At 46.6% G+C, this 25866-nt stretch overlaps 1 protein-coding gene across 1 annotated transcript; it reads right to left on the reverse strand.

The window, feature by feature from the left end:
• Positions 1–4526: 4526 nt before the first annotated feature.
• LOC127313684 (acyl-coenzyme A oxidase 3, peroxisomal) lies at positions 4527–24471 on the reverse strand. Its single transcript, XM_051344160.2, has 13 exons — positions 23808–24471; positions 8640–8757; positions 8441–8548; positions 8180–8352; positions 8000–8099; positions 7788–7862; positions 6433–6563; positions 5952–6087; positions 5758–5877; positions 5515–5661; positions 5327–5431; positions 5146–5247; positions 4527–5015 (listed from the first exon to the last, which is right to left on the reverse strand). The coding sequence occupies exons 1-13, from the start codon at positions 24281–24283 to the stop codon at positions 4767–4769; spliced, it is 2040 nt and encodes a 679-aa protein (XP_051200120.1). The 5' UTR covers positions 24284–24471; the 3' UTR covers positions 4527–4766.
• Between the last annotated feature and the right edge of the window lie 1395 nt (positions 24472–25866).

A 25866-nucleotide genomic window follows, 5' to 3' on the forward strand; every position in this document is an offset into this window, starting at 1 on the left:
ATATACCAAGTACTTCATGATGCACACACTACCAACATTACATCATGGAGGAGGAATAGACTACTTTAATAACATCACTAGAGTAGCACATAGATGATATTCAACTAGATCACATAAAGAGAGAGATGAACCACATAGCTACAGCGGAGCCCTCAGCCCCGGGGGTGAATTACTCCCTCCTCATCATGGAGACAGCGATGGCGGTGAAGATGGCGGTGGAGACGGCGGTGGAGATGACTCCGGGGGCAATTCCCCGTCCCGGCGGCGTGCCGGAACAGAGACTTCTGTCCCCCGAATTGGAGTTTCGCGATGGCGGCGGCTCTGGATGGTTTTCTCTGGTTTCGTCGAACTGAGTCGAGGTTTTAGGTCAGGGACGATTAAATAGGCCAAGAGGCGGAGTCGGAGGGGCCACGGGGTGCCCACACACTAGGGGGGCGCGCCCCCTGGGCCGCGCCGCCCTATGGGGTGGGGCCCCCCTGGCTCCCCTCTGGCCTTTCTCCGGTGCTCTGGAAGCTTCCATGAATTATAAGATCTCCGGTGTTGATTTCGTCCGATTCTGAAAATATTTCCTTACTAGGATTTCTGAAACCAAAAACAGCAGAAAACAGCAACTGGCCTTTCGGCATCTCGTCAATAGGTTAGTTCCGGAAAACGCATAATAATGACATAAAGTATGCATAAAACATGTAGATATCATCAATAATGTGGCATGAAACATAAGAAATTATCGATACGTCGGAGACGTATCAACCACAACAAGATAGGAGGGGAAGAGGCGCGCTGCTCGCGGTGGACGAACGAGAGGAGAGGCGGGGCACACCGATCGTAGCGAAGACGACGTGGACCATAGCCGGACGAGGAGGAGCCGGTGTCTGACGGCCCGACAAGCTCTCGAACATGCCCACGGAGGTTGTCTCCATGTGATTGTCGTGCATGCCACTCCACCTACGACCACGACCACTGGCACTCCTCCTTTCGCTGACACTGCTTGGACGAACCTCCACTACGGAGGAATTGGTAGCCAGCGAGATCAAATCGGCTATGCAAACCTGCCATGGTCGTTGGTGGAGGGCAACTTTTGGGATATTTTACAATGTTACACACGATGTTGCAATTTGTTACATATGTGCATCATTTTTGTTGTGTAAGTATGAATAAAGTGGTGCAATTATTTTTCTATGTATGCTACAGACAAATTGCACCAATGTTACATGTGTATTCTCGTAATATTAGATAAGTTAGGTAAAGATGTGGATGCATTGCAGAGAAATGTTGCAGTCTAATGTTGCATCGGAATTTAATTTGTTGTGGAGATGTCTGTAGTTTTATCAATATTAATGTATGGGGACGCTCTAAGACCACTGCACTTTGTAATACTATATTCTTAGTGATTTTAAGGGCATCGTGATTTATGTACCACTGAGGTATTTCTTAGTGTGGCATGGTTAAGTATGAAGTTAAATCTGCACGTGTAATATATTCTTAGTAATTCTCATGTCATTGTGTTTTTTGTCTGTATCTCATGATTTTCTAGTCCTTTTAAATGAAAAATTAAGTTGTTAATATTGGTCAAACTAGACTTGACAGCTTATAACCCGCGACGTGTTTTCAGTTTTGTCCCCACCTATAACTAGCACTGCAAGTATATACAGATATAGCAATCTGAGCAGCATGCATGCAGGTGCAGCATTCATATAAGTCTCTCCTTAAACCCATGCATCGAATCCGTGGGTGCTGCCCCGAAATTTTGGGACGGTCTAGTGCGGCTGGAATAATTGTATGGTGCGGGGCGGTGTGGATTCTCGGGAAGAAAAAAAGATCCGGTGCGGGTAGGGTAACAAGTTAAGCTCTAAGCGGCGTGGGTTGGGTTTGGGGTGGATTTTGCCCCATTCTCACCCTTCTGTGGACGCGTCTCAACTCGTTTTGTTATGGTGTCATGAAACTTCATATTAAAAGGAGGCTAACTTCTAACGAGTGGAGCTAAGCCTATTGTCGGAGGCTTGGGTTGAAGTGGACGCATGTGTGTGTCGGGAGGGGGGGGGGGGGGGGGGGGGGATGCCCCCCACGGTACGGATCGATGCAACCGACTATATATATATATTTCTTGTAAGCCGCCGACTAGGGTTTATCAAAATATAAGATAACACACTCCCCGATTAATTGTTTTTCAGTACTTTCATTGTACTTCCGACAGTTTATCGGAATATAATATAACCAACTAAGCACGAACTTAGTTGTGCAATCATTGAGCAGCAACCCATACAGCCTGATATTCATCAGTATTTTCATCTCCAGCGTATTGGTCTACGAAGTTAACAAGTCGACTCAAACGCACACGCCGACAGGAGTAGTGTGTATATGCAGATGCTCAATGAAGTCGGTAGTAGAGCTTCATTTACGCTCAACTTGGCCTTGGAGTCGTTCGTCGTGGTGGTGGCACGCTCCCACCTGGTAGTGCACATGGTGACATGGGCGGACGCAAGTCCCCTGTTGCTGCGTCCCTTAAGTGGGAGACAGTACCGAGCAGCAATCTGGCGGTGGCGATTGAGCAATGCTCGGGCTTCCGCCCCGCGCACGTCACACGCACGAAAGATGTTGTCGTGCAGCAAGCGATTGGGCAATAGAGACACCACGTTAATCCACATCATCTTAATTATTTTAATGGTTAGATCTAAATTTTGTGGCTAAAATTTAATGAAAGAATATTAATAACGTAACCATCTAGATTCCGCTTGACATGTTTATATTTAGAAAGTAATATGCAGTACTTTTAAAACATGTAGACCCGTGCTAAAACTTTCTATGTGAAAGATATCCATGAGAATAGCAATGTCAGTTCGGCAAAAAAAATGTAGCTAACCAAGTCTATTTGGAGTCCGATTAAAAAAAAAAGATTCGCTAGCAAGCTTGGTTGGTACGACCGGAATAGATGAGTCTATTCAGAAAGAAAGACGTGATGCACTAGCTATTAGTAGCAGTCCGTGCATAACTGATTTTCACTTAAAAAAAGATCCGTCAAACAAAAAAGATCCGATGCAATAGTTTTGCTATCGAGACCTTAAAGTGTGATTTTGGGCAGGATGATTTTCTACGATTTTGATTTTAAGTTCTAGGCCAGACTTCATTTTTTTCGATGAAAAATAAATCGTGGCAAAAAAATTAGGGAATGCTCGGAAATGAAAGGCGAAAGGAGGGACGATCGGTGTAGCGACGAACGCCGACCGATGACAAAGAGATCGATGCACCAGGGTCTAGGGATAAGCGGAGGTCATTGTTAGCAACATCGATCGATTGTCGTTAGCACCACCGGACTCCAGCCACTATATGTCGCCGTTACCTAGCTTGAGCGCCACTGCCTCACCCTATGCTTCTCTGCTAACCGGCGCCCAAGATTTATGAGGTGGTGCGTAGGACAAGCTCGCGGTGAAAAGCGTGTATGCCTCCTCCGCCCCATCGGCTTAGAGACCGATGACCCAGTTCGCCACAAATGCAAAACGATGATCACGGTTAGATTTATAAATTAAATATGTTTTCGGGCACAATATGTTTTCGGGCACAGATGACAAATGCCTACTTAACCAATTCAAATAGAGCAAATACTAACAGACTAGAGCCCAGCTTAAGTTACTCCAACAACTTTAAAACTTTAGAATTATTTTAACATCATGTTAGAGGTTTAAAAATGGAGAGATATTTAAGAAACTATGATAGATCAATAACTTTTAGACAACTAAATAATAGTGAGTGTCATTTGAAATCTGATCAAGATATGTAATACTGAGGACTTCGCTGTCTCTTTCAATCACTGAGACGTGTCATATAAAAGAATTAAATGTCTAGAATGATATTTTAATTATATATGATTCCATATCTAAATGACCATACAATAAATCATTGAAATTGTACTTTTCCTAGATAATACACAAATTAAATTTGTATGTTTTCTTACTATATTCTAAAATATAACTATTAGCTTCCAGTCTCATGACATGTGTGTCTATGAAATAATAAATTTTATATTTCAAAAAAATTCAAGAGATTCAAAGTGATTTTCGGGCACAATATGTTTTCGGGCACAGATGACAAATGCCTACTTAACCAATTCAAATAGGGCAAATACTAACAGACTAGAGCCCAGCTTAAGTTACTCCAACAACTTTAAAACTTTAGGATTTTTTTAACATCATGTTAGAGGTTTAAAAATGGAGAGATATTTAAGAAACTATGGTAGATCAATAACTTTTAGACAACTAAATAATAGTGAGTGTCATTTGGAATCTGATCAAGATATGTAATACTGAGGACTTCGCTGTCTCTTCCAATCACTGAGACGTGTCATATAAAAGAATTAAATGTCTAGAATGATATTTTAATTATATATGATTCCATATCTAAATGACCATACAATAATCATTGAGATTGTACTTTTCCTAGATGACATATCAGTAATTAATACACAAATTAAATTTGTATGTTTGCTTACTATATTCTAAAATATAACTATTAGCTTCCAGTCTCATGACATGTGTGTCTATGAAATAATAAATTTTATGTTTCAAAAAATTTCAAGAGATTCAAAGTGATGCCCTCGCAATGTGAGGGCCACTATGCTAGTTTTGAAAATGTTACATACACAAAGAAAAGTGTTACACCAGGAATTATTTTGTAGCATTCGCAGATTTTTTTTGTATAACCTATGTTTGGCCGACCGTGTGTAGTAGTTCCATTTTCACGGCACTAGCTGTTATTGGTTTCTGAAGGTGTAGTCACTCGCTCTCGGAGGACAGCGCATTCGCCTGGATCCAGTCAAAAGCAAGTGGACTGAGGAAGGCGTCAGGGATTCCAAAGGAACTGACAATAGCAAGCGCATGAGGCCTGAGTTCACTGCACAGTGCCATGACTTCTTTCCTCACGGTGGCTACATTGTCCCGCGACAAATAACCGTTTCTCAGAAAAGATGCAGATTCATCTATGCAGACCGTGACATACATAGACCTCAGTAAGCCCAATACATCCTGCAAATGCAAAATTTAAGGTGACGTGAATATTACTTTTACAAGAAAAATCACACAGTAGTCTCATGCCAAAGTAAAGAAGGGCATCAATTCCGGATATACCAGACATTGCCGGAAAGTGAATATGTACCTTTAAAGAACCAGCAGGAGCATTCCTCTCGTCCTCCAAAAATATTTGCAAAATTGTGCGCTCAGTAAACGCTCTAGCCAACTCTTCACCAATTTGGTAGCTCTGGGTAAACATCATTTGCATTAGTCTTACACGAAGTTTAGACCAGCAAGAGAAATGTGTAGTAGAATGTAAATTTTACCAGCATGAAAGCCTTCTCCCTGCTCTCTCCTTGTGCGAGATATTGAGATACCTCTTTGGTGAACTGGTTTAGTAAATCCCGCTCCCTTAAGCATAACAAATCCATCTATCCATATGCACATAGAAAACATAAATACAATGTTTATACAGAGGCATATATCACTGACAATCCGAATTAAAAATAATTACCTGGAACTTGGAGCTCCTTAATATGCCACTTGTCAGACAATCAGGAATAACAGGACAAGGACCATTCAAATGTTCCAATCCCAATCCCTTGAATGGCTTCTTCTTCTTTTGTGTCGCTACAAATTCAGCGTACAGGGCTTTGCTTACCTGCACCAACAAAATTAAAATAGGTACGATGAAGCCAAGCTTGAAGTACCTTTAGAACACATGCATGAACGATGAAGAACAATAAGTAAAAATAACCTGCTGAAGTAGAACATTGTTGTCACCCTCAAATGTAGACTGCACATCAAATTCAGCTTTGAAAATTCCTACACGGTTCTCAGTCTTCAAACCTTGGCCACCACAGGCCTCGCGACACTCCTGATAGAAGTGAAAGAAAATCCAGTAAATACCGCTGATCCAAGCGTAGAAAAAAAAAATCCTTTTAATAATACCTGAATCGTGGTCATATTTTGCCAGGTTAGTGTAGCCTTCAGAGCACTAGAGTAGACATGTATCGCTTTACTAATTTCAGGTGTTCTCTTGACGTACATATTTTTCATGAAATTACCAGCACTGCTCATCATACATCTGCATAACAAAAAATTAAGCATATGATGATGTCTGCTAAATAAAAGTGAAAACTAAGGCTTGCATTAGCGACTCCAATGACAGGGTGTGGAATATTTCTGCATTCAAATGCTAATACATCCTACAGTTCCATAACTATGTTATACACATTGGGCATTTTATAATTAGAATACTAACATCCAATCCAGTGCCAAATGTTAAAGCAGTGATGTTAACAGTAGCAAGACCTAAAAGTAGGCAACCCTAGCACAACAAATTCGACGTGCAAGAACTGCCCTCCTATGGCAAAGATGCATATGTATTTTGACTGAAAATACTATAAACCAAGGAAAGTTAGTAACTTACGCTTTTGCAAGCAAAGGTAGGAGGCGCCTCTGGTGACTGGGGTAATCAAGTAACAGCATTTCAGGGGCATCTGGTGTTATTGAAAAGGCCCTCCTTGACAAAGCATATCTCACAGCAATTGCTAGGCCTACCTGCAATCATGGGAAAGAAAGAGTACATAACCACATTTAAATAATATGTATGCATGGAAAATTGATTGGAAAACAAATTCCTCTGGGTGGCCAGTACTGGTTACCAACTTATTAGTGGCACTATGCGGTCTGCACTAGGCCTAAAATATTTGCAGAACAAAAAGGTTATGCTGTTCCAATGTTGTTGGTGGTAAAAAGCTGAAAAAAACTAGTCCCACTGCAATAAACAATAATGTTCACATAATATTTTTCATAATACCTGTTAGGCCCCCATTCGTTCACCGTTTTTCAGCCCAAAACCGGAGTATTTTGCAGGCACGTGAAATTTTATGTCAGAGGCCCGAAATGTCACTTGGTTTGCCGTTTTCCATTTCCGTCCTGTCCAGTTTCAGGTCGATACGCCAGTTAACCTTTTTGGACATACGATGACCCCAACTAAATTCTGCCAAAATGGTAGATGCAACAAACCAACAGTGGAAGCAATGGGAGGGGCTCGATGGAGCCGCCAAAACTTAGAAACTGCGCTTTGCCTGCCACCACAACGTAGTATGACCCTCTCAATGATCCCGGCCAGCGCCGTGTGCCACTCTGCAGCTAGCCCCACATATGCTGCAGCCACTGCACAGCTACCCCGCCAGAGCCGTGCACGCACTCGCTGTCAGCATACCATAGAGATCGTCTCGCTCGTCCGACCACGCCCAGGTAGTGGAGCTCAGCGTCTCCGGCAGCGAGAAGGAATTCATTCTGCGGCGTTGAATTTGAACAAGCCACACTGCCATTGTGTTCGATCTACTACCTAAGACAAGCTTGAAACAGGCGTATTTCGACTCTCTGGTTTTCTAGTGCACAACAAGAAACACCCCCGAAATATTACGGGAGGAAAATTAAGCAAAGTTCCCAAGCGGGGCCTTAGTGTTTCAAATACTCGTGTGCACTTAAAATATGTGTTTCCAACCAAACTTGTCTGGCTGATCTTAAGTGCACAGACTCGTAAGTCGTAATCTATCCTTGTCCATATTGATGATATCCTACTTTGCTTGAGCCGTCCAGACCATAAGACTACCTTTACTAACTCTCACTGGTTTAACGTACCGAGTCCAGTTTCAATCATTCAGTTACTGCAAGCTTATGGAGCTATATACCTCTATACTTCTGGAACTCATAAAGAAAAAATGTGGAAGGATTTCTTTCCATGCATAGAAAAGGAAAGGGCACACAACATACCTTTGAAATATAAACCGAGCTAACCGCAATATATACCCGGCCAAACGTGAGAGGAGATAGAAATGCTGCAAACCTCTGCAAATAAGATACTATATTAATTTGAAAGGAAGAACAAAACGACTTTACCTAACTGTGAAGCTTTGTCGACAGCTCTCTCCTTCTCCATATGTGCGAGAAAGAGAAAGAAGGGGTGAATGGGAGGGGTGGAATACCTGATCTGGGTCATCTACTGTGCTAACATATTGCCCATCTGGCAAAACATCAGCAACCAGATTCAGCAAATTCTCTCGAGGAACACGTATATTGTTAAACCTGATAGAACAGACAGATTTGGTTGATATACAATGAATGACATACGATAGCATAAAGGATGTACAAACACAATGACTCACCAAATGCGACCATTATCAACACCATTAAGTCCAATTTTATGGCCACAGTCAGCTATATGGATATTAGGCAACACACTCTCATCTTGATCTCTAATCTGAGCTACAAAAGCGTGGACACCCTCATTTCTTCCATTTATATGGAGCTGAGCAAAGACTATTGTATGTGTAGCATGCTGTAAAACGAGGACAACACTTACGTAAGCTAGAAAAAAATTGCAAAGCATATATGAACACAACAAGATTAGTGAAATTCGATCTCACATTAGCAGCTCCACCAATCCAGTACTTCTGAGCTGACTCGCAAGGAGTATTTATCACAAACTCTCTTGTTTGGGAATCATAAGTTGCTATTGTCTCAATTCCTCTTACCTTCAAGTTAGTCAATAGAAGAGGAGAAGATACACTTCATCAGTACTGCTAACATAGTTACAGAATCCAGAAAAAGTATTATGCCACTTACATTGCTCCCATGTCCCAGTTCTGTCATTGCAAAAGAACCTTTAATAACATAATTTTCCGTGTCTGACAACCACTTGTCATGATGCCGCTTCGTTCCAAGAAACTTGATCGCACCACCCCTGGAATGCACACATAAAGAAAAAGAAATAAGGAACATCAGAAGATTCTTAAGAAAGCTGGAACTGGTTTTTTTTCCAGAACATGCCTTCTATATAGTATGAAATTGGTCCAAGGAACCACAGGAAAGTCATAGAAATAATCACTCCTAGTTTTCTGAACAAGATTGATTGTCATACACTAGCATACAACCCTGCACGATTGATTCCAAAAGCAAAAATCCCTAGAGAGTGTTGAAATATTGGGCCTACACTTAGTGGCCCATACTAGATTTCAGATTTTCCTATAAATCTCAAAGCCCACATAGTGGAAGCCTTGTGAGTTTGAGCCCAAGTTGGTGGCAGCTCACTAGGGAGTGGCAAGAGGTGGGAAGTTTAGTCCCACATGGAAAGTTGGGAGGAAGTTAGACCACCTTATAAGGTGGGTTGTTCCACCACTAGTAAGTGAGTGAGAATAGGAGTGCTACACGCGCGCGCTCCTCCTCCTCCTCGCTCGCTCGTCTCGACACGACGCGACGCGACGCGACGCGCTCGTGGTGAGTGGATTGAGCCTCGAGCCGAGACTTTCCTTACTTTTTGCAGCTCAGGAAAATGAACAGAGTCCTAGACGGACGCGTCGCAGTTAGTCGGTTCGGGTCGCTCCCGGATCGTGGGCTATCTGTAACCGACTCGAAACGTTCGTGCGACGTGGTCGTGGCCCACGTTTCCTAGGGTTTCCCGAGCCTATATAATCTCTTGCCCGGCTACCGCAGAAATATACTGAATACACGAGTTAGGGTTTCCACCTCTCTCTGCTTGCGCCACCATCGTAGCCTACTCCATCCCGCTCGCCGACGTGCATCGGCGAACGGGAGAGCAGGTCTCCGGAACCACTCGTCCTTGCGATCCTGTACGGGAGAGGGCGAATTAGGTTTTTGGGAAGCGCTCTGCGCGACTGCTCAAGCTCTTCATCACGGGTCGCCTTCCGTCCAAGTCGGGCGGTGCTGCCTACCGTCGTCTTCAACGCCGTCTACTTCGACCCGTCGTCCCCGTCATCAACAACGTTATCATCAACAACGTTACTGCCGCGACATCATCTGCTACACCTCCACCGCCACCTCCACCAGATCGGTACGTGCGACATATCTCGATCTGTTTAGCGATGGATGCTTTACCGTTTGCGCTGCTGCTACTCATGTTGATTAATGCATCTAGTATGTTTGAGTTTCACATGTTACTAGTTGCTGCCATCATGTTTTATATTCTGGAATTAATCATAGAAATTGTGCCTAATTATCCAACAATCCAAAAACCTAATTGTAGGCAATTTCCTGAGTTAACAATGGCTGGTTTTGCTGACGCACTGAGGCCGGATAAGTTTACCGGTGTGCACTTTAAGAGGTGGCAGTATAAGGCCATGCTCTGGCTTACTCATCTGAAAGTGTTCGAAGTTACTGATGGTTTACCTGAAGGAACTATATCTGACCAAGATCAGAACAAGTTCAAGGAAAACAATAATCTCTTCGTCGGATGCGTTCTAAGTATTCTTGCTGATCGTCTGTGTGATGTGTACATGCACATAACAGATGGTAAAGAGCTCTGGGATGCACTGAATGCTAAGTTCGGTGCAACCGATGCGACGATGTTGTACATCATGGAGAGCTTCCATGACATCAGGATGGTTAACAACCGTTCTGTAGTCGAACAAGCTCATGAGATACAGTGCATTGCGAAAGAGCTTGAACTCCTTAAGTGTGCCTTACCTGACAAGTTTGTGGCTGGATGCATCATCGCTAAGTTGCCCCCTTCATGGAGGAACTTTGCCACAACTCTCAAACACAAGAGACAGGAGATATCGGTTGAAAATCGATAGCATCTCTTGATGTTGAGGAGAAAGCTCGGGCTAAGGATAATGCGAGAAAGGAGAGGGTCAGTCTAGCGCCAACATGGTGCAGAAGAAACCCTACAGCAAGAACAAAGGGAATAACAAGCCCTCCTTCAATAAGCCTATGAAGACTACAACCTTCAAGAAGAAGAAGATGATAAACAAAGCAGATCTGAGCTGCTTTACATGTGGAGAGACTGGCCACTTTTCTAAGGACTATCCAGAGAGGGCAGACCGCAAGAAAAAGGAGAGGCAAGTCAACACGGTGACCGCTAGCAATGCTGATGGGTACGGTAATCTCTTTACTGTTCTTTCGATATTTCAATCTCCATGTTGGTGGATTGATACAGGTGCTAATGTTCATGTGTGTCTTGACATATCCATGTTCACTTCTTACCAGTCGCCGGGATTCTTCCGTCTTGATGGGGAATGGGTCACATGCTTCGTTCGTGGTGTTGGCATGGTAGATCTGAAGTTCACTTCGGGGAAGATCGTGCAGCTGAGGAACGTGCAGCATGTCCCTATTATGAACAAGAATCTCGTTAGCGGCTCCCTTCTATGCAGAGATGGGTTTAAGGTTGTTTTAGAGTCGAATAAAGTAGTTGTTTCCAAGTTTGGACAATTTATTGGTAAAGGCTATGAGTGCGGAGGCTTGTTCCGCTTTTCGCTTCTCGATTTCAGTAATAAGTCTGTGAACCATATATGTGGCAATGTTAGTGATGATACCAGTGTTTGGCATTCTCGTTTATGTCACATTAATTTTGGTTTAATGTCTCGGCTATCCAGTTTAAGTTTAATTCCGAATTTCACCATTGCCAAAGGTTCTAAGTGCCATAGTTGTGTGCAATCAAAGCAACCTCGGAAGCCTCACAAGGCGGCCGAGGAGAGAAACTTGGCACCTCTAGAACTCATACATTACGATCTATGCGAGATGAATGGTGTGTTGACAAAAGGTGGAAAGAGATATTTCATGACATTGATTGATGATGCGACTAGATTTTGCTATGTTTATTTGTTGCGAACTAAAGATGAAGCTTTAGACTACTTTAAAATTTATAAGGCCGAAGTTGAAAATCAACTAGAGAGAAAGATCAAGCGTCTTAGGTCGGATCGTGGTGGCGAATATTTTCCTAAAATCTTTGATGAATTACGTGAGGAACATGGCATTATTCATGAGAGGACGCCTCCCTATTCACCCCAATCAAACGGGGTTGCCGAGAGGAAAAACCGCACGCTGACCGACTTGGTGAATTCCATGTTAGCCACCTTTGGTTTATCAAAGGCATGGTGGGGGAGGCTTTGTTGACTTCATGTCATGTCTGAATAGAGTTCCTAACAAGAATAAAGATAAAACCCCTTACGAGGAGTGGACTGGGAGAAAACCATCACTTTCGTATTTGCGCACATGGGGATGTTTGGCGAAAGTCAATATTCCAATTACTAAGAAGCGCAAACTTGGACCAAAGATAGTGGATTGTATCTTTCTAGGTTATGCTCCTCGGAGTGTAGGATATAGATTTTTAGTAGTTCAATCCGAGGTACCTGATATGCATGTTGATACTATTATGGAATCTCGTGATGCAACATTTTTTGAGAATATGTTTCCTATGAAAGATATGCATAGCATTGCTAGAATTTCTCTTGAGATAATTCCCGAGTCTAGTACATCTAATGAGTATTTTGAACAATCACATGAGAATGTTGCTTGAGAAGGATGACAATGAAACTCCTAAACGGAGCAAGAGACGAAGGATTGAAAAATCCTTTGGTGATGATTTCATTGTGTACCTTGTGGATGATACTCCCACCTCCATTGCGAGGCATATGCATCTCCGGATGCGAGATGACTCGGAAAGAAGCTATCCATAACGAGATGGACTCGATTCTTTCTAATGGAACTTGGGAGCTATCGAACGACCCCATGGATGCAAGCACAGTGGGCTGCAAATGGGTGTTCAAGAAGAAGCTAAGACCTGATGGTACTATTGAAAAGTACAAGGCGCGGCTTGTAGCGAAAGGCTACACACAGAGAGAAGGCGAAGATTACTTCGACACCTATTCACCTGTCGCTAGACTTACCACCATTCGAGTACTACTATCCATGGCTGCCTCCTATGGTCTTATCGTTCATCAAATGGACGTAAAGACAGCTTTCCTTAATGGAGAGTTGGAAGAGGAAATCTATATGGATCAGCTGATGGGTTTGTAGTAAAAGGTGAAGAAAGAAAGGTGTGCAAGTTGCTGAAATCTTTATATGGCACAGAAACAAGCACCTAAGCAATGGCATGAGAAGTTTGACAAAAGTTTAACTTCAGCAGGCTTTGTTGTCAATGAGGTGACAAGTGTGTTTACTATCGCCATGGTGGGGGCGAAGGTGTTATACTATGTTTGTATGTGGATGATATTCTGATCTTTGGTACAAACATGAGAGTACTACAAGAGGTCAAGTCTTTCTTGTCAAAGAGCTTTGATATGAAAGATCTGGGAGAAGCTGATGTGATTCTGAACAGCAAGCTGATTAAAAACGAGAGTGGGATTACTCTAACGCAATCCCATTATGTTGAGAAGATTTTGAGCCGTTTCGGCTATATTGATAGCAAGTCTTCTCCAACACCTTATGATCCCAGTGTGACACTACGCAAGAACTGGAGGATTGCCATAGATCAATTGAGATATTCTCAGATCGTTGGCTCACTCATGTACTTAGCGAGCGCGACTAGACCCGACATCTCTTTTGCTGTTAGCAAGTTGAGTAGGTTCATGTCAAACCAGTGCTTGATCATTGGCATGCACTTGATAGGGTCATGCGCTACCTATGTGGTACAATGAGTTATGGGATTCACTATTCGGGGCACCCAGTGTGCTTGAAGGATATAGTGATTCGAATTGGATCTCGAGATGTAGGCGATCCATGCACGCCACAAGTGGGTATGTATTTACCTTTGGAGGTGGCGCGATATCATGGAGATCTTGCAAGCAAACCATATTGACGAGGTCAACTATGGAAGCAGAACTTCTTGCTTTAGACACAACCACTGTTGAATCGTAATGGTTGCGTGAGCTCTTGATGGACTTGCTCGTGGTTGAAAAACTGTTCCGGCAATCCTTTTGAATTGTGACAATCAAACTGTAATTGTCAAAGTGAACAATTCTAAGGATAACGCGAAGTCATCAAGACACGTCAAGAGACGTTTGAAGTCTGTCGGGGAAATTGCGAAACTCGGAGTAATAACTGTTACATATATTCAAACAGACAAAAACCTGGCAGATCCCTTTACAAAGGGACTATCACGTAATGTGATAGAAAGTGCATCGAGGGAGATGGGTTTGAGACCCGTTGATGTTACACCATAGTGGTAACCCAACCTTTGTGATCGGAGATCCCGTGAATTAGGACCTGGGAAGAACAAACTAGTGGTTTAATTGAGGAGAGTATTATGTAACCCTCTCTATGTGAAGATGCACAACTCTCAATTGCTGTAAGGCAGGTTGGCAACAAGCCTTAATGTGTTTATGTTGGCTATATTAGCAAAGATCTTTGTCCTCTGAGCATTCTTGAAATAACACACCTATATGGGTCCGATTGTTAAACGTCGCAATCTATGAGATTTTGGGTGATCTCTAGTAAACTCATGAAGAGACCACGAAGTATGACGCATATGCTTCACCCGCGGGGTAGGCTACTGGCAGCCATGTACTGGTCATGACTTTGAGTGAAACCCTGTTCACGCAAAACTTGCAATTCAAGGCTTAGTCCATTGTTCAAGTGTGAATGGATGTAGCTTAAGGTTCTAGGCGGAAGTTCAACTTAACAGTCTCCGCTGAAACACTGGTATATAAACAAGCAGCGAGTATTGGTAAATCTCTAAATGGGGATTTGAGATCTGGTGGGGGATTGTTGAAATATTGGGCCTACACTTAGTGGCTGTTGACTGTCAAAACCCACCGGCGGGCAGCGACGGTCAACACGGTAGAGCCGGGAACAACCTAGAGCTGCGGCTGGCTGAGGTCCCTCCGAGCGACGGCCCGCAAAGCCTTCTGGTCACACGTCCGATGCTGATTGCAAGGGCGTGCCACCTGACCTATACAGTCGGGAAGGTGATGGAGATGCCTCGCTTAGTTTCCTGCATGGCATACACGTAAACATTAAATACGAGCCTCGATCGGCTCTCAGGTTATCCTGTGAATCGGCTCAAGGAGCCGATCCACCCATGATTCGTACGAGGTGCACGAATATATGGTGGTCCTGCTTGATCAAGATAAAGCTAATGAGATCTACGACGATTTAGGGTTTTCACCGCATAATCGGATCATCCTACTCCAGGTTGGGCCTCGCGGCCACGCACGGTGATCGTAAGCCGATCCTAAACAAGGCCTAAAAACCAACACGAAGTTGATCCCCGGAACATCCTGTTTAGGACTAGCGAACGACGCCCTACGTGCCGCTGGATCCTCCCCCCCTTTGTAAGGCCTAACTATTGCAGATATTAAACTAATCCTTGATGAACAAGGAGCAACCGTAACGGATCAGATCTACTAAATAATGATCAAGCGGGGTGCCGCCCCCACACCTAAGATAGGTGTGAGGGCGGCTAGACATGCAAGGGTTGCACTACGATAGCATGTTACGCGAAGAACTATGCTAACCCTAACACATCTATGATAACTACGTTGCTCGCCATCAAAAAGGCTTCAGTACGAGCAACGCATGAACAACGTGGAGCTTGTGCTGCCTAGATCGCAAGATGCGATCTAGGCAGCATGTTGCTTACCGATAGAAACCCTCGAGACGAAGGAGTTGGCGATGCGCCGAGATTGATTTGTTGGTTGAACGTTGGTTGTTGTTTATTCCATAAACCCTAGATACATATTTATAGTCCAGGGGACTTTCTAATTTAGGCGTGCACCTAACCGTGCACGGGTAAAACTCTATCTTCTAATCTAAGATGCGATCTACTATAATTAAAGATACACGGGCAATCTAGCCCAAACTCTTCGTGCAAGGCCGCTTCAGAAATCTTCCATGCGTAATCTTCTAAGCCCATCTCCCTTACGGCCCACCTCCTGATTTGGTCAAAATCTGGTGATAACACATGCCCCCCTGGTTTTGGCAATGATAATTTCAAAACCACTCTGTTTTTTTCCTTCGAAGGGTCATGTCGTGGCAGAGCAGACCTGTCGCAGTATTCTTCATCATGATGCCCTGTCTTCTCAGCTTCTCTGCAAAATTCGATAGCTTTGGCATCACCTCCTCGGAAACTGCAATGGCATTAAATCTCCACCAGATTTCTCATTATTTATCCGTGCCGATCGATTAGCCCTCTCTATCCCCTTCCTCTGTTCTGGCTATCGGCACCAAAAAACCCTCCTCCCCTGTAGCAATGTCTTCCTCCTCCTCAACCTCCTCCGGCCCTTCCCTCCAGTCTCCATCCTTGAGCGAGCCAGAGCGAAACTCCGATCATGCGCCAGACGGCAAACTGCCTCTGATCGACAGGAAAGAGGACCACAAGTACCTCGCCGGAGGGAAGCCGATAAGCGAAGGCGAAGATGACCTCCATCCCCGGGTGAAACCCACCTCCTCCGTCGGGAAGGAGGAAGAAGAAGAAGTAGAGGAAGAAGAAGAGAAGGAGGAGGGAGGCCCCTCTTCCCCCGCTAAGCTTCTGCCGGCCAAGCGATTCCGTGCTTGGGCGGACAGCGAAGACGATGATGATGACGAGGAGGAAGAGGAGGAGGATGAATCCTCCTCCTCCATCGGGTACCCGCCGACCAAGCGCTTCCGCTCCTGGGCGGATAGCGAGGATGATGATGATGACGAGGGAGACGAGGCTCCGGCCAAGGGCTGGGGCAGCAGCGACGAGGAGCTTCCTGGGAGCAGCGCCGACGACATCGACGGCGGTGATGACGAGGACAGCGACGACTAGTAGAATAGGACTAGTAGTAGCAGTGCACTAGGCACCAGATCCCTCTTTTGAGAGCCATCGGCTCTTTCTTGTAAAGCCGCTCCTTTGAATTAATGAAAATTGTTCTTTCAATTAATCCAGTTTCACCCCTTCCGCTTGTCATACCAAGACCGATAGCAACGTATCGGATCCCTTTTCTTTTGGACGCCCGTGAAGCCGGACTCACATGTCGATTAGCCCGTCAGTCAAGCACTTCTCGAATTCGGGCTGCGATTTGATATCTAACCATAATTTTCGCAATCCCTTAGCCGATGACTATCCATCGGCTATTTTGAGAATCCAGTCCCTTTCCTTTTCTTGCAGCGACAGGACGGTCCAAAACCTGTAAAACCGACGGCCTCCTTTTCCGGTTCCTCTCCTTAGCTTTAGCAGTTTTCTTTTGCAACACTGAACTGCTTTCAGAGAAGATCACGATGCAGGGTCAGCCGATGCGACTCCAATCGGCTCCACAAAACAGAGTGTTCACCAGGTTAGTTGCCCCCCGAGCCTTAATCAAGGCGAGAATACCGGTGAGGATGTACAGGTCAAACCAAAGGTCTGTCCTCAGGTAATCTGGTAATCCGAGATAGCCACCATGAAGAATCAGCCAAACTTGCCTCAGATCAGCTTTCTTCTATTGAACGCCGATGTTGTAGATGAAACACCACCAGCTTAATGAGAAAGAGGCTGCCTTGCATGCCTAACTGATGTTACTGCTGAACTTGGTCTTGGTCTTTGTGTAACTGTACTAGAGTCGATGTCTGAGCATCGGCTGCTTCTCAATTCTAAAGTCGATGCCCCTTGCATCGGCTGTCTGTTATGTAAAAAAAATTTTCCTTTTTTACTGGCCGATTTTCCCTAATCGGCCCCTAATGCTTCACTGCATATGTGTTTACACATGTTTATCTGCACATGTTCATCCGACTATATGCCCCCCCGAGCCGAATCTGCCAGGTGACTGTAGATATCGGCTCTGTGGTTAGCCAAAGCACTGTACTTGCACGTCGGCTCCGCGAGGATTCGTGCTAACTTTCATCCGCCGACGTGGCTGCTGCCCAGTAGATCAATGTTGAACACAAGCAGAACATATGGTGAAGATAATTTTGGCCGATTGCTGGGATCGGCCTCCATATTGGTTGGAGCGCTGACTGAAGGTTCTGTAATGTTCCTTCGTAATTTTTGGGGCCGATCACAAAGATCAGCCTCGCCCCGTTTGCTCATCGGTGTGTTCTTGCTACTCGGTCAGGCTGGATAAAACCAACCCAACCTCTGACTTTATGCGCTTGCTGTCGTCCACCTTGAGTGCATCGTGTAATCGTGGAGCACTAAGCTCCGTCGGAAGGACGAGCACCATGTTTGTACCAGCCGATGTTTCATCATCGGCTTTCCTTTGCTTGGGACGCCACTCCATTTTCCGTGGACGACCTTCTTCATCCAGGGTTCGCTGAACTTTCGCAGCCAGATCAGGTCGTGCCTTCCTCAGCGTATGCAAGTATAACCTTTCGGCTTCCTCCAGACCGCGCAATCGCTGAACCCTGCGCTTTTGTGAACGGCTGAGTCCATCAGGGCACCACCTTGGACGGTGGTACCTGTCTTCTTCTTCTTCTCCCTCGTCTTCTGAATCTTCGAGATCTGCCCAACGAGGTGACTCAGCGCGTTTGCTTTGTGGCGGGAGAGGCCCTAGGCGCTTGAACACAGACACGTTGGCTGCCTCCTTCCTTTTCTGGTTGCATTCTGGGCAATTGCCGATTGTGGGCAATCGGCTCATTCCTGAATCCCGGCGATGTACGAAGAAGGGCGGTCCGGTGCCTGTCATTGTCGTCTTGCTCCCTTGATTTTCCTGTGGCACGGCGCTCGTGCTCCTCCTCATCGCGATCATGCCGACGATGTCTTCTGGCTTCTCTAGCCAGACGATCTCTTTCATCATCATCGCTGGATCGTCGGCGTTGGTCATACTGACTCACATACTTGTTGAGGAGGTGATCAGAGAGGGGTCGCTGATATCTCATGTTCTTTACTTCTCCCTCTGTGACGTAGCGCTTGCCATCATGACGGAGCCGATCGCGTGGAGCGGCCTCCTCTGTGTCCTTGCTACGAGAGCAGCTGCCCTCGTCTCCATCTTTGCCAGTGTGGTGGCCAAGTCCTACCATGTTGATGCTGAACGAGGACCCTGGCTGGCAACCTTCAGGGAAAGTGCATTCCACCATGTTAACGGCGGGAAAGGGCTGGGTGTCGACCTTCATGGCGTACTGGTTGAAAATTAGACGCCCTTTTTCTATCGCCGCTTGGATATGCTGACGCCATACCCTGCAGTCGTTGGTGGCATGGGAGAGCGAGTTGTGCCATTTGCAGTATGGCTTTCCGTTCAGCTCTTGTGTCGTGGGGAATTTGAGACCTTCAGGAATCGTCAACTGCTTCTCCTTGAGCAGGAGGTCGAAGATTTGCTCAGTCTTGGTCACGTCAAAATCAAATCCCCTGGGCGGGACTGGTGGCTTTACCCATTTGCAGGACACGGGGGTTCCTCCCCGAGTCCATTCAGCCACTGCTACCTCTTGATCTCCCGCAGAAACTTTGTCTTCCTCTGCATCGACCAGGACTACTGCACGCTTGAATTTATCCTGGTACAGTCCGGTGGCGCTGTTCATATGCCGACGGTTTACGAACCATGTGCGCCGGTGAGGGATAGTACGCTTGGGAGGCCATGTCCTTGAGCGGTGTTGCGAGGCCCGCTACGCCAATTCGATCGCTTCCTTTTCGATTATACGAACCGAATAACATCGGTTCCTAAGATTCCTGAAGCGCTGGATGTATTCTGTCCCCGTTTCTCCACGCTTCTGACGTAATTGTGCTAGATCGGCAATGCCGGACTCGGAAGCCTCTGAATGGTACTGCATATGGAACTGTTCTTCCAACTGCTTCCAAGTCCGGATAGAGTCTGGTGGCAACGAGGTGTACCACCCGAAAGCCGATCCCGTGAGGGACTGTGAGAAGAGCCTCACGCGTAGCTGATCCGACACTGAGGCCGGTCCTAGTTGTGCTAAATATCGGCCTACGTGCTCGATGGAGCTGGAACCATCTGATCCACTGAATTTGGAGAAATCAGGGAGCCGATATTTAGGTGGTAGCGGGATCATCTCGTAATCGTCGGGGTACGGCTTGGAATAGCCGATTGCCCTCCTTTTCGGCACCATGCCGAACTGGTCTCTCGCATGGTGCGATCGATCCGCCATTGTCTTTGGGCTGCAGGAGTTGAACTCTGAAGATTCGCCGGGGTGGCGTACTTAGCCAGCCATGTTTGCTTTTCCAGCTCTGAGCCAACTGCAGGAGCTGAGCTCTGGAGGTTCGTCGGGGTGGCGTACTTGGTTAGCCACATCTGCTTCTCAAGCTCTGTCGCTGACGTTCCTCCTGTTTTCCCAGAAGTCCCTGATGTTGTGGCCTGGTTTGTGAGAGCCCAGTTACCACAATCTGGCACATACGTGCACGTGTACCCGTGAGGGATCTCCTTAGGCGCCTCCGGCAAGAACTGGTAGTCACTAGGGTCACCACCGATCTTGTAGACGACGAATGCCGGTGAAGCCGGCACTTCTGGTGCTGCCAACGCGAATGGCAGCGGTGGACGGGACTGGAGTGGCAACTCTCCTTGATGCGTCCCGAGAGTAGGTACTGACGGCGAGTACTGGTGCCTCATGATCTCCTGGATCACGCGAAGAGCGACACGCTCCAACGTGTTTACCAGGTTCTCAGAGTGGCGGTGTAGCGAGTGAGCCACCAAGTAGTTGATCTCCTGCCGCAGGGACCTGGTGCGTTCTTCTGACGGGGCAGAGAGGTCTATCCCATCGAGTGCACCTTCAGGTGAGAACCCTTTCCATCTGACGCCATGGGAACGGGTTCTGTGAAAAGAGCCTATGAGGTCGGCTTCGAGGATGACTTTGATCTCGTCATACTTCTTCTTGAGCTCGTCCGTCAGATCCTCGTACGTGACTGGCGTGCCGTCCGCCATCTCAGATGTAGATGGCGATGTGGTTGATGTAGAAGCTGGTCCCACCGGGCGTGCCAGAATGTGTTGACTGTCAAAACCCACCGGCGGGCAGCGACGGTCAACACGGTAGAGCCGGGAACAACCTAGAGCTGCGGCCGGCCGAGGTCCCTCCGAGCGACGGCCCGCAAAGCCTTACAGTCACACGTCCGATGCTGATTGCAAGGGCGTGCCACCTGACCTATACCTGGTCAGGAAGGTGATGGAGATGCCTCGCTTAGTTTCCTGCATGGCATACACGTAAACATTAAATACGAGCCTCGATCGGCTCTCAGGTTATCCTGTGAATCGGCTCAAGGAGCCGATCCACCCATGATTCGTACGAGGTGCACGAATATATGGTGGTCCTGCTTGATCAAGATAAAGCTAATGAGATCTACGACGATTTAGGGTTTTCACCGCATAATCGGATCATCCTACTCCAGGTTGGGCCTCGCGGCCACGCACGGTGATCGTAAGCCGATCCTAAACAAGGCCTAAAAACCAACACGAAGTTGATCCCCGGAACATCCTGTTTAGGACTAGCGAACGACGCCCTACGTGCCGCTGGATCCTCCCCCCCTTTGTAAGGCCTAACTATTGCAGATATTAAACTAATCCTTGATGAACAAGGAGCAACCGTAACGGATCAGATCTACTAAATAATGATCAAGCGGGGTGCCGCCCCCACACCTAAGATAGGTGGGAGGGCGGCTAGACATGCAAGGGTTGCACTACGATAGCATGTTACGCGAAGAACTATGCTAACCCTAACACATCTATGATAACTACGTTGCTCGCCATCAAAAGGCTTCGATGCGAGCAACGCATGAACAACGTGGAGCTTGTCTTTGCCTAGATCGCAAGATGCGATCTAGGCAGCATGTTGCTTACCGATAGAAACCCTCGAGACGAAGGAGTTGGCGATGCGCCGAGATTGATTTGTTGGTTGAACGTTGGTTGTTGTTTATTCCATAAACCCTAGATACATATTTATAGTCCAGGGGACTTTCTAATTTAGGCGTGCACCTAACCGTGCACGGGTAAAACTCTATCTTCTAATCTAAGATGCGATCTACTATAATTAAAGATACACGGGCAATCTAGCCCAAACTCTTCGTGCAAGGCCGCTTCAGAAATCTTCCATGCGTAATCTTCTAAGCCCATCTCCCTTACGGCCCACCTCCTGATTTGGTCAAAATCTGGTGATAACAGTGGCCCATACTAGATTTCAGATTTTCCTATAAATCTCAAAGCCCACATAGTGGAAGCCTTGTGAGTTTGAGCCCAAGTTGGTGGCAGCTCACTAGGGAGTGGCAAGAGGTGGGAAGTTTAGTCCCACATGGAAAGTTGGGAGGAAGTTAGACCACCTTATAAGGTGGGTTGTTCCACCACTAGTAAGTGAGTGAGAATAGGAGTGCTACACGCGCGCGCTCCTCCTCCTCCTCGCTCGCTCGTCTCGACTCGACTCGACTCGACACGACGCGCGCGCCGCGCTCGTGGTGAGTGGATTGAGCCGAGACTTTCCTTACTTTTTGCAGCTCAGGAAAACGAACAGAGTCCTAGACGGACGCGTCGCAGTTAGTCGGTTCGGGTCGCTCCCGGATCGTGGGCTATATGTAACCGACTCGAAACGTTCGTGCGACGTGGTCGTGGCCCACGTTGCCTAGGGTTTCCCGAGCCTATATAATCTCTTGCCCGGCTACCGCAGAAATATACTGAATACACGAGTTAGGGTTTCCACCTCTCTCTGCTTGCGCCGCCATCGTAGCCTACTCCATCCCGCTCGCCGACGTGCATCGGTGAACGGGAGAGCAGGTCTCCGGAACCACTCGTCCTTGCGATCCTGTACGGGAGAGGGCGAATTAGGTTTTTGGGACTGCTCAAGCTCTTCATCACGGGTCGCCTTCCGTCCAAGTCGGGCGGTGCTGCCTACCGTCGTCTTCAACGCCGTCTACTTCGACCCGTCGTCCCCGTCGTCAACAACGTTGTCATCAACAACGTTACTGCCGCGACATCATCTGCTACACCTCCACCGCCACCTCCACCAGATCGGTACGTGCGACATATCTCGATCTGTTTAGCGACGGATGCTTTACCGTTTGCGCTGCTGCTACTCATGTTGATTAATGCATCTAGTATGTTTGAGTTTCACATGTTACTAGTTGCTGCCATCATGTTTTATATTCTGGAATTAATCATGGAAATTGTGCCTAATTATCCAACAGAGAGATCATCACAAAAGTGGACAGGTACAAAAGTGAAAGCTGTAAATTTAGAAGAACAAAATTTGTTGTGACTTGTGAGATTCAATGTTGATTAGCATTTATAAAACCATGTTCACCTTAAGTTGCACGCTAGATATCCTAGATTTTAAACAATTCAAAAAATATCCAACGAATAGAACATAATGGAAATCTAGCTCTGTTTGGCATCCAAGTTTTTCTAAAACCAAAGTATTATAAAACTGCAATATTTCTTGCCTAGGCACCAAATAGGCAAATACTACAAAATTAGTGCAGTTCTGTAAAAAAACGAAGTATGTAAAACTGTAGTTTTTGCTAAAGCTAAACTACTCAGAGTATTATTAGCTATTACTTTTAAAAAACGCTGTTACCAAACGCACCCTAAATTTTCATACAATTTACAATTATGAGTGACATTTCATAATCCTAGTCAAGTTCTATGAGACCACGCTGATTTGAGTGACATGCTTCCAAGTTCCGAGTTGCCAATACTAGCACCATTACTCGCCAGTTCTGATTATTATTAGAAGCTGCCGGTCCAGCCAAATAGTAGAAGACAAAACGGAAATGCATTTCTAATCTCAGGTGCCCATGCTCCCTTTATCTAAAAATTAAACTTCGAATAGCTAAAAAAATCCAGAGGAAATTTTTGGCATGTATATATATGTACACATTCCGCAATGTTTCGCTGGAAATCGGTATTTTATACGGGCTACACAAAAAAAGTCACGAGAAATTCCTTATTTTAGCACCAAAATATATCTTTTTACACGGGCTACACAAAAAAGTCGATTTTTGCTGAAACAACTTTGTTACCATGTACTGGATGTGAAAATGTACAGGCGACATTTTATTTTATATATTTTAAATATTTTTTTAAAATGGATTTGAAAGAAAGGAGCATATAAAGGAGCAAAAACGCCACGTAATGATAAGTTAAGAAGTACTACTACAACTGGAGAGAGGGGAACTGGCAGACAATTACTTACCAGAGGAAGAAGTGGACGCCGATCTTGATGACGAGGGAGTGGTCGTAGACGCTGAGGGCCTCGAGCAGCGCGAGCTTGCGGAGCTCGGCCTCGGGCCCTGGCTCCGTGAGCCAGCCACGGAACACGCCCCGCCGCGTGAGGTACCCGATCCGGCGCATGGTGGCTTCCCTTTGCCCTTCCTTCCCCTCGTTGTAGTCCGGCGACAGGAAGACCTTCCCGCCGGTGCGGCGCGGGCAGAAGAGCGGGCTCTCCTCCATCGCGCCGAACACCCAGTCGCGGTCCCTCAGGTGGTGCCCGTCGAGGAGCGCGCGGAGCTCCGTCGGCGAGAATGCCGGCGGAGCCTCGGTGGATTCCGGCGGCGCGTAGCTCAGGCACGGGGAGGAATGCAGCGCGGCCACGGCGCCGGAGGGGAGGCCGGCTAGGTGACGGGCGATCGCCGCCGCGCGGCGGGCGGCGGTGGCGGGAGTAGGATCCATCAGCGGCGGGGGTTGGTTTGGGGAGTTGACGTGGATTGGGGAGATGAGAAGAGAGGAGACCAGAGGAGGGAGGAAGCTTGCAAGAGGAGGGAAGAAGCTTGATGATCCTGTTGACTAAGATTCAGGATCAGCAACACACTTTTCAACAGAAATTGCCGCTATAACGGATATTTTTCATTCGTACCGTCAACATGATACAGACTGTATTATATTCACACATATGACGATCCTCGGCATTGGATCATGCAAACACATCTGCAATGCATTCCCATTCTTTTAATAACTAATAACCTTTATCTTGGCCTATTCATTCATATTCCGGCTTCGACGTCAACTTCTTGAGTTGTTAGAGCATTCCTAACCGTCTTCCCGACGAGGCTCTAGGACGTATTTTTTTTTATCCGGATGGATGAAAACGGCTTAGTCATGCCCCTGACTCCTCGTTTTCATCCGGATTAGGCTTTTCATCCGTCCGGAGAGCCCAGGTCATCCCCGGCACCCCGGGGAGCGCTCGGGGACTCCGGACGAGAGAAAAGCGGGGACGGGCCCGCTCTGTCGGCGAGAGAACAGACGAACCCACCACTTTGTCGACGCAAATCCCTCCTCCCCTCCCGTTGATAAGGGGTGGCCCGATCTTCTCAGTAAGCAGTGGTGGTGATGATGATCACGGGGCGAACACAGCGGAGATAACTTGATGAAGTGGATGATAACTTGTATGACGCAACGAGATCTCTCGATTGGTCCCTGTCGTCAATGCAACAACTCTCAACCCTGCAAGATATTCGCAACTCCACACACTTGCGCACGTAGCCGCCGACCACGAAGCGGTAAGTTGCAACCTTCTAATTCTCAATGGAACAGCAGATCACACAAGACTTCAGTTTTACACCAAATCAATGCAATATGGTGTAAGGATTCAATAGAGTTGCAAAGCAATCAACTATGAACTAGAGTTTGTCTTAAACGTGGTCTCAATCTACTTTGGGGGCGTCTTGGACACTTATATAGGCGTTCGGGACGACCTCAGATCGAAAAGATACAAAAATAACCGACCCAGAATAGATCTGGTCGAGACAGACTTGGACACGGCCGGTCTGGGATCCGGTCGACCGGGCCTAGGACCGGCCGGTCCGGTTTGGACCGGGCCAGGGACCGGGTGCAACCGGACGGGGCGTCCGGGCTTACTGGACTCGGCCCGGTTGGCTCGAGCGGGGCGCCCGGTTTGGACAGGGCTGATCTGGCGTGGCAACCGGTCGACCGGGGCTGGGACCGGATGGCCCGGCGGTACGGCCGGTCCGACTGGGCCTGGCGCCGGCCTGAACATCTCCTCCTCTCGTGCATGCCTCCCGCTCCCCCCTCGCGCGTCCATGGGATTTCTTCTTGTCCAGCTTCACGTCCAGCTTCTTGTCTAGCTGCTCGTCTCCTCCTCGTGCGATGCTTGCTCCCTCCTCATACCTGATCATACATAAGTAATAGGACTTAGGCAGTATAAAGTTCTCATCGATCAAAGTATCACTTAGGAACAAGTTCACCTGTTGTTTAAGTAGCTTCGCACGAGCTCTTGTCATTGGTCCAATCTTGAC

This window comes from Lolium perenne, chromosome 7, assembly GCF_019359855.2.
Source record: "Lolium perenne isolate Kyuss_39 chromosome 7, Kyuss_2.0, whole genome shotgun sequence".
NCBI classification, from domain to species: Eukaryota; Viridiplantae; Streptophyta; class Magnoliopsida; order Poales; family Poaceae; genus Lolium; species Lolium perenne.

Excerpts from the sequence above, each read along its gene's own strand:
- LOC127313684 (XM_051344160.2), bottom strand. The coding sequence starts at position 24,283 with ATGGATCCTACTCCCGCCACCGCCGCCCGCCGCGCGGCGGCGATCGCC. Across the intron at positions 8,549-8,639 it reads AACTGGGACATGGGAGCAAT|GTAAGAGGAATTGAGACAAT; the intron begins GTAAGTGGCATA and ends ACTAACTTGAAG. Across the intron at positions 7,863-7,999 it reads CAGTAGATGACCCAGATCAG|AGGTTTGCAGCATTTCTATC; the intron begins GTATTCCACCCC and ends TCTTATTTGCAG.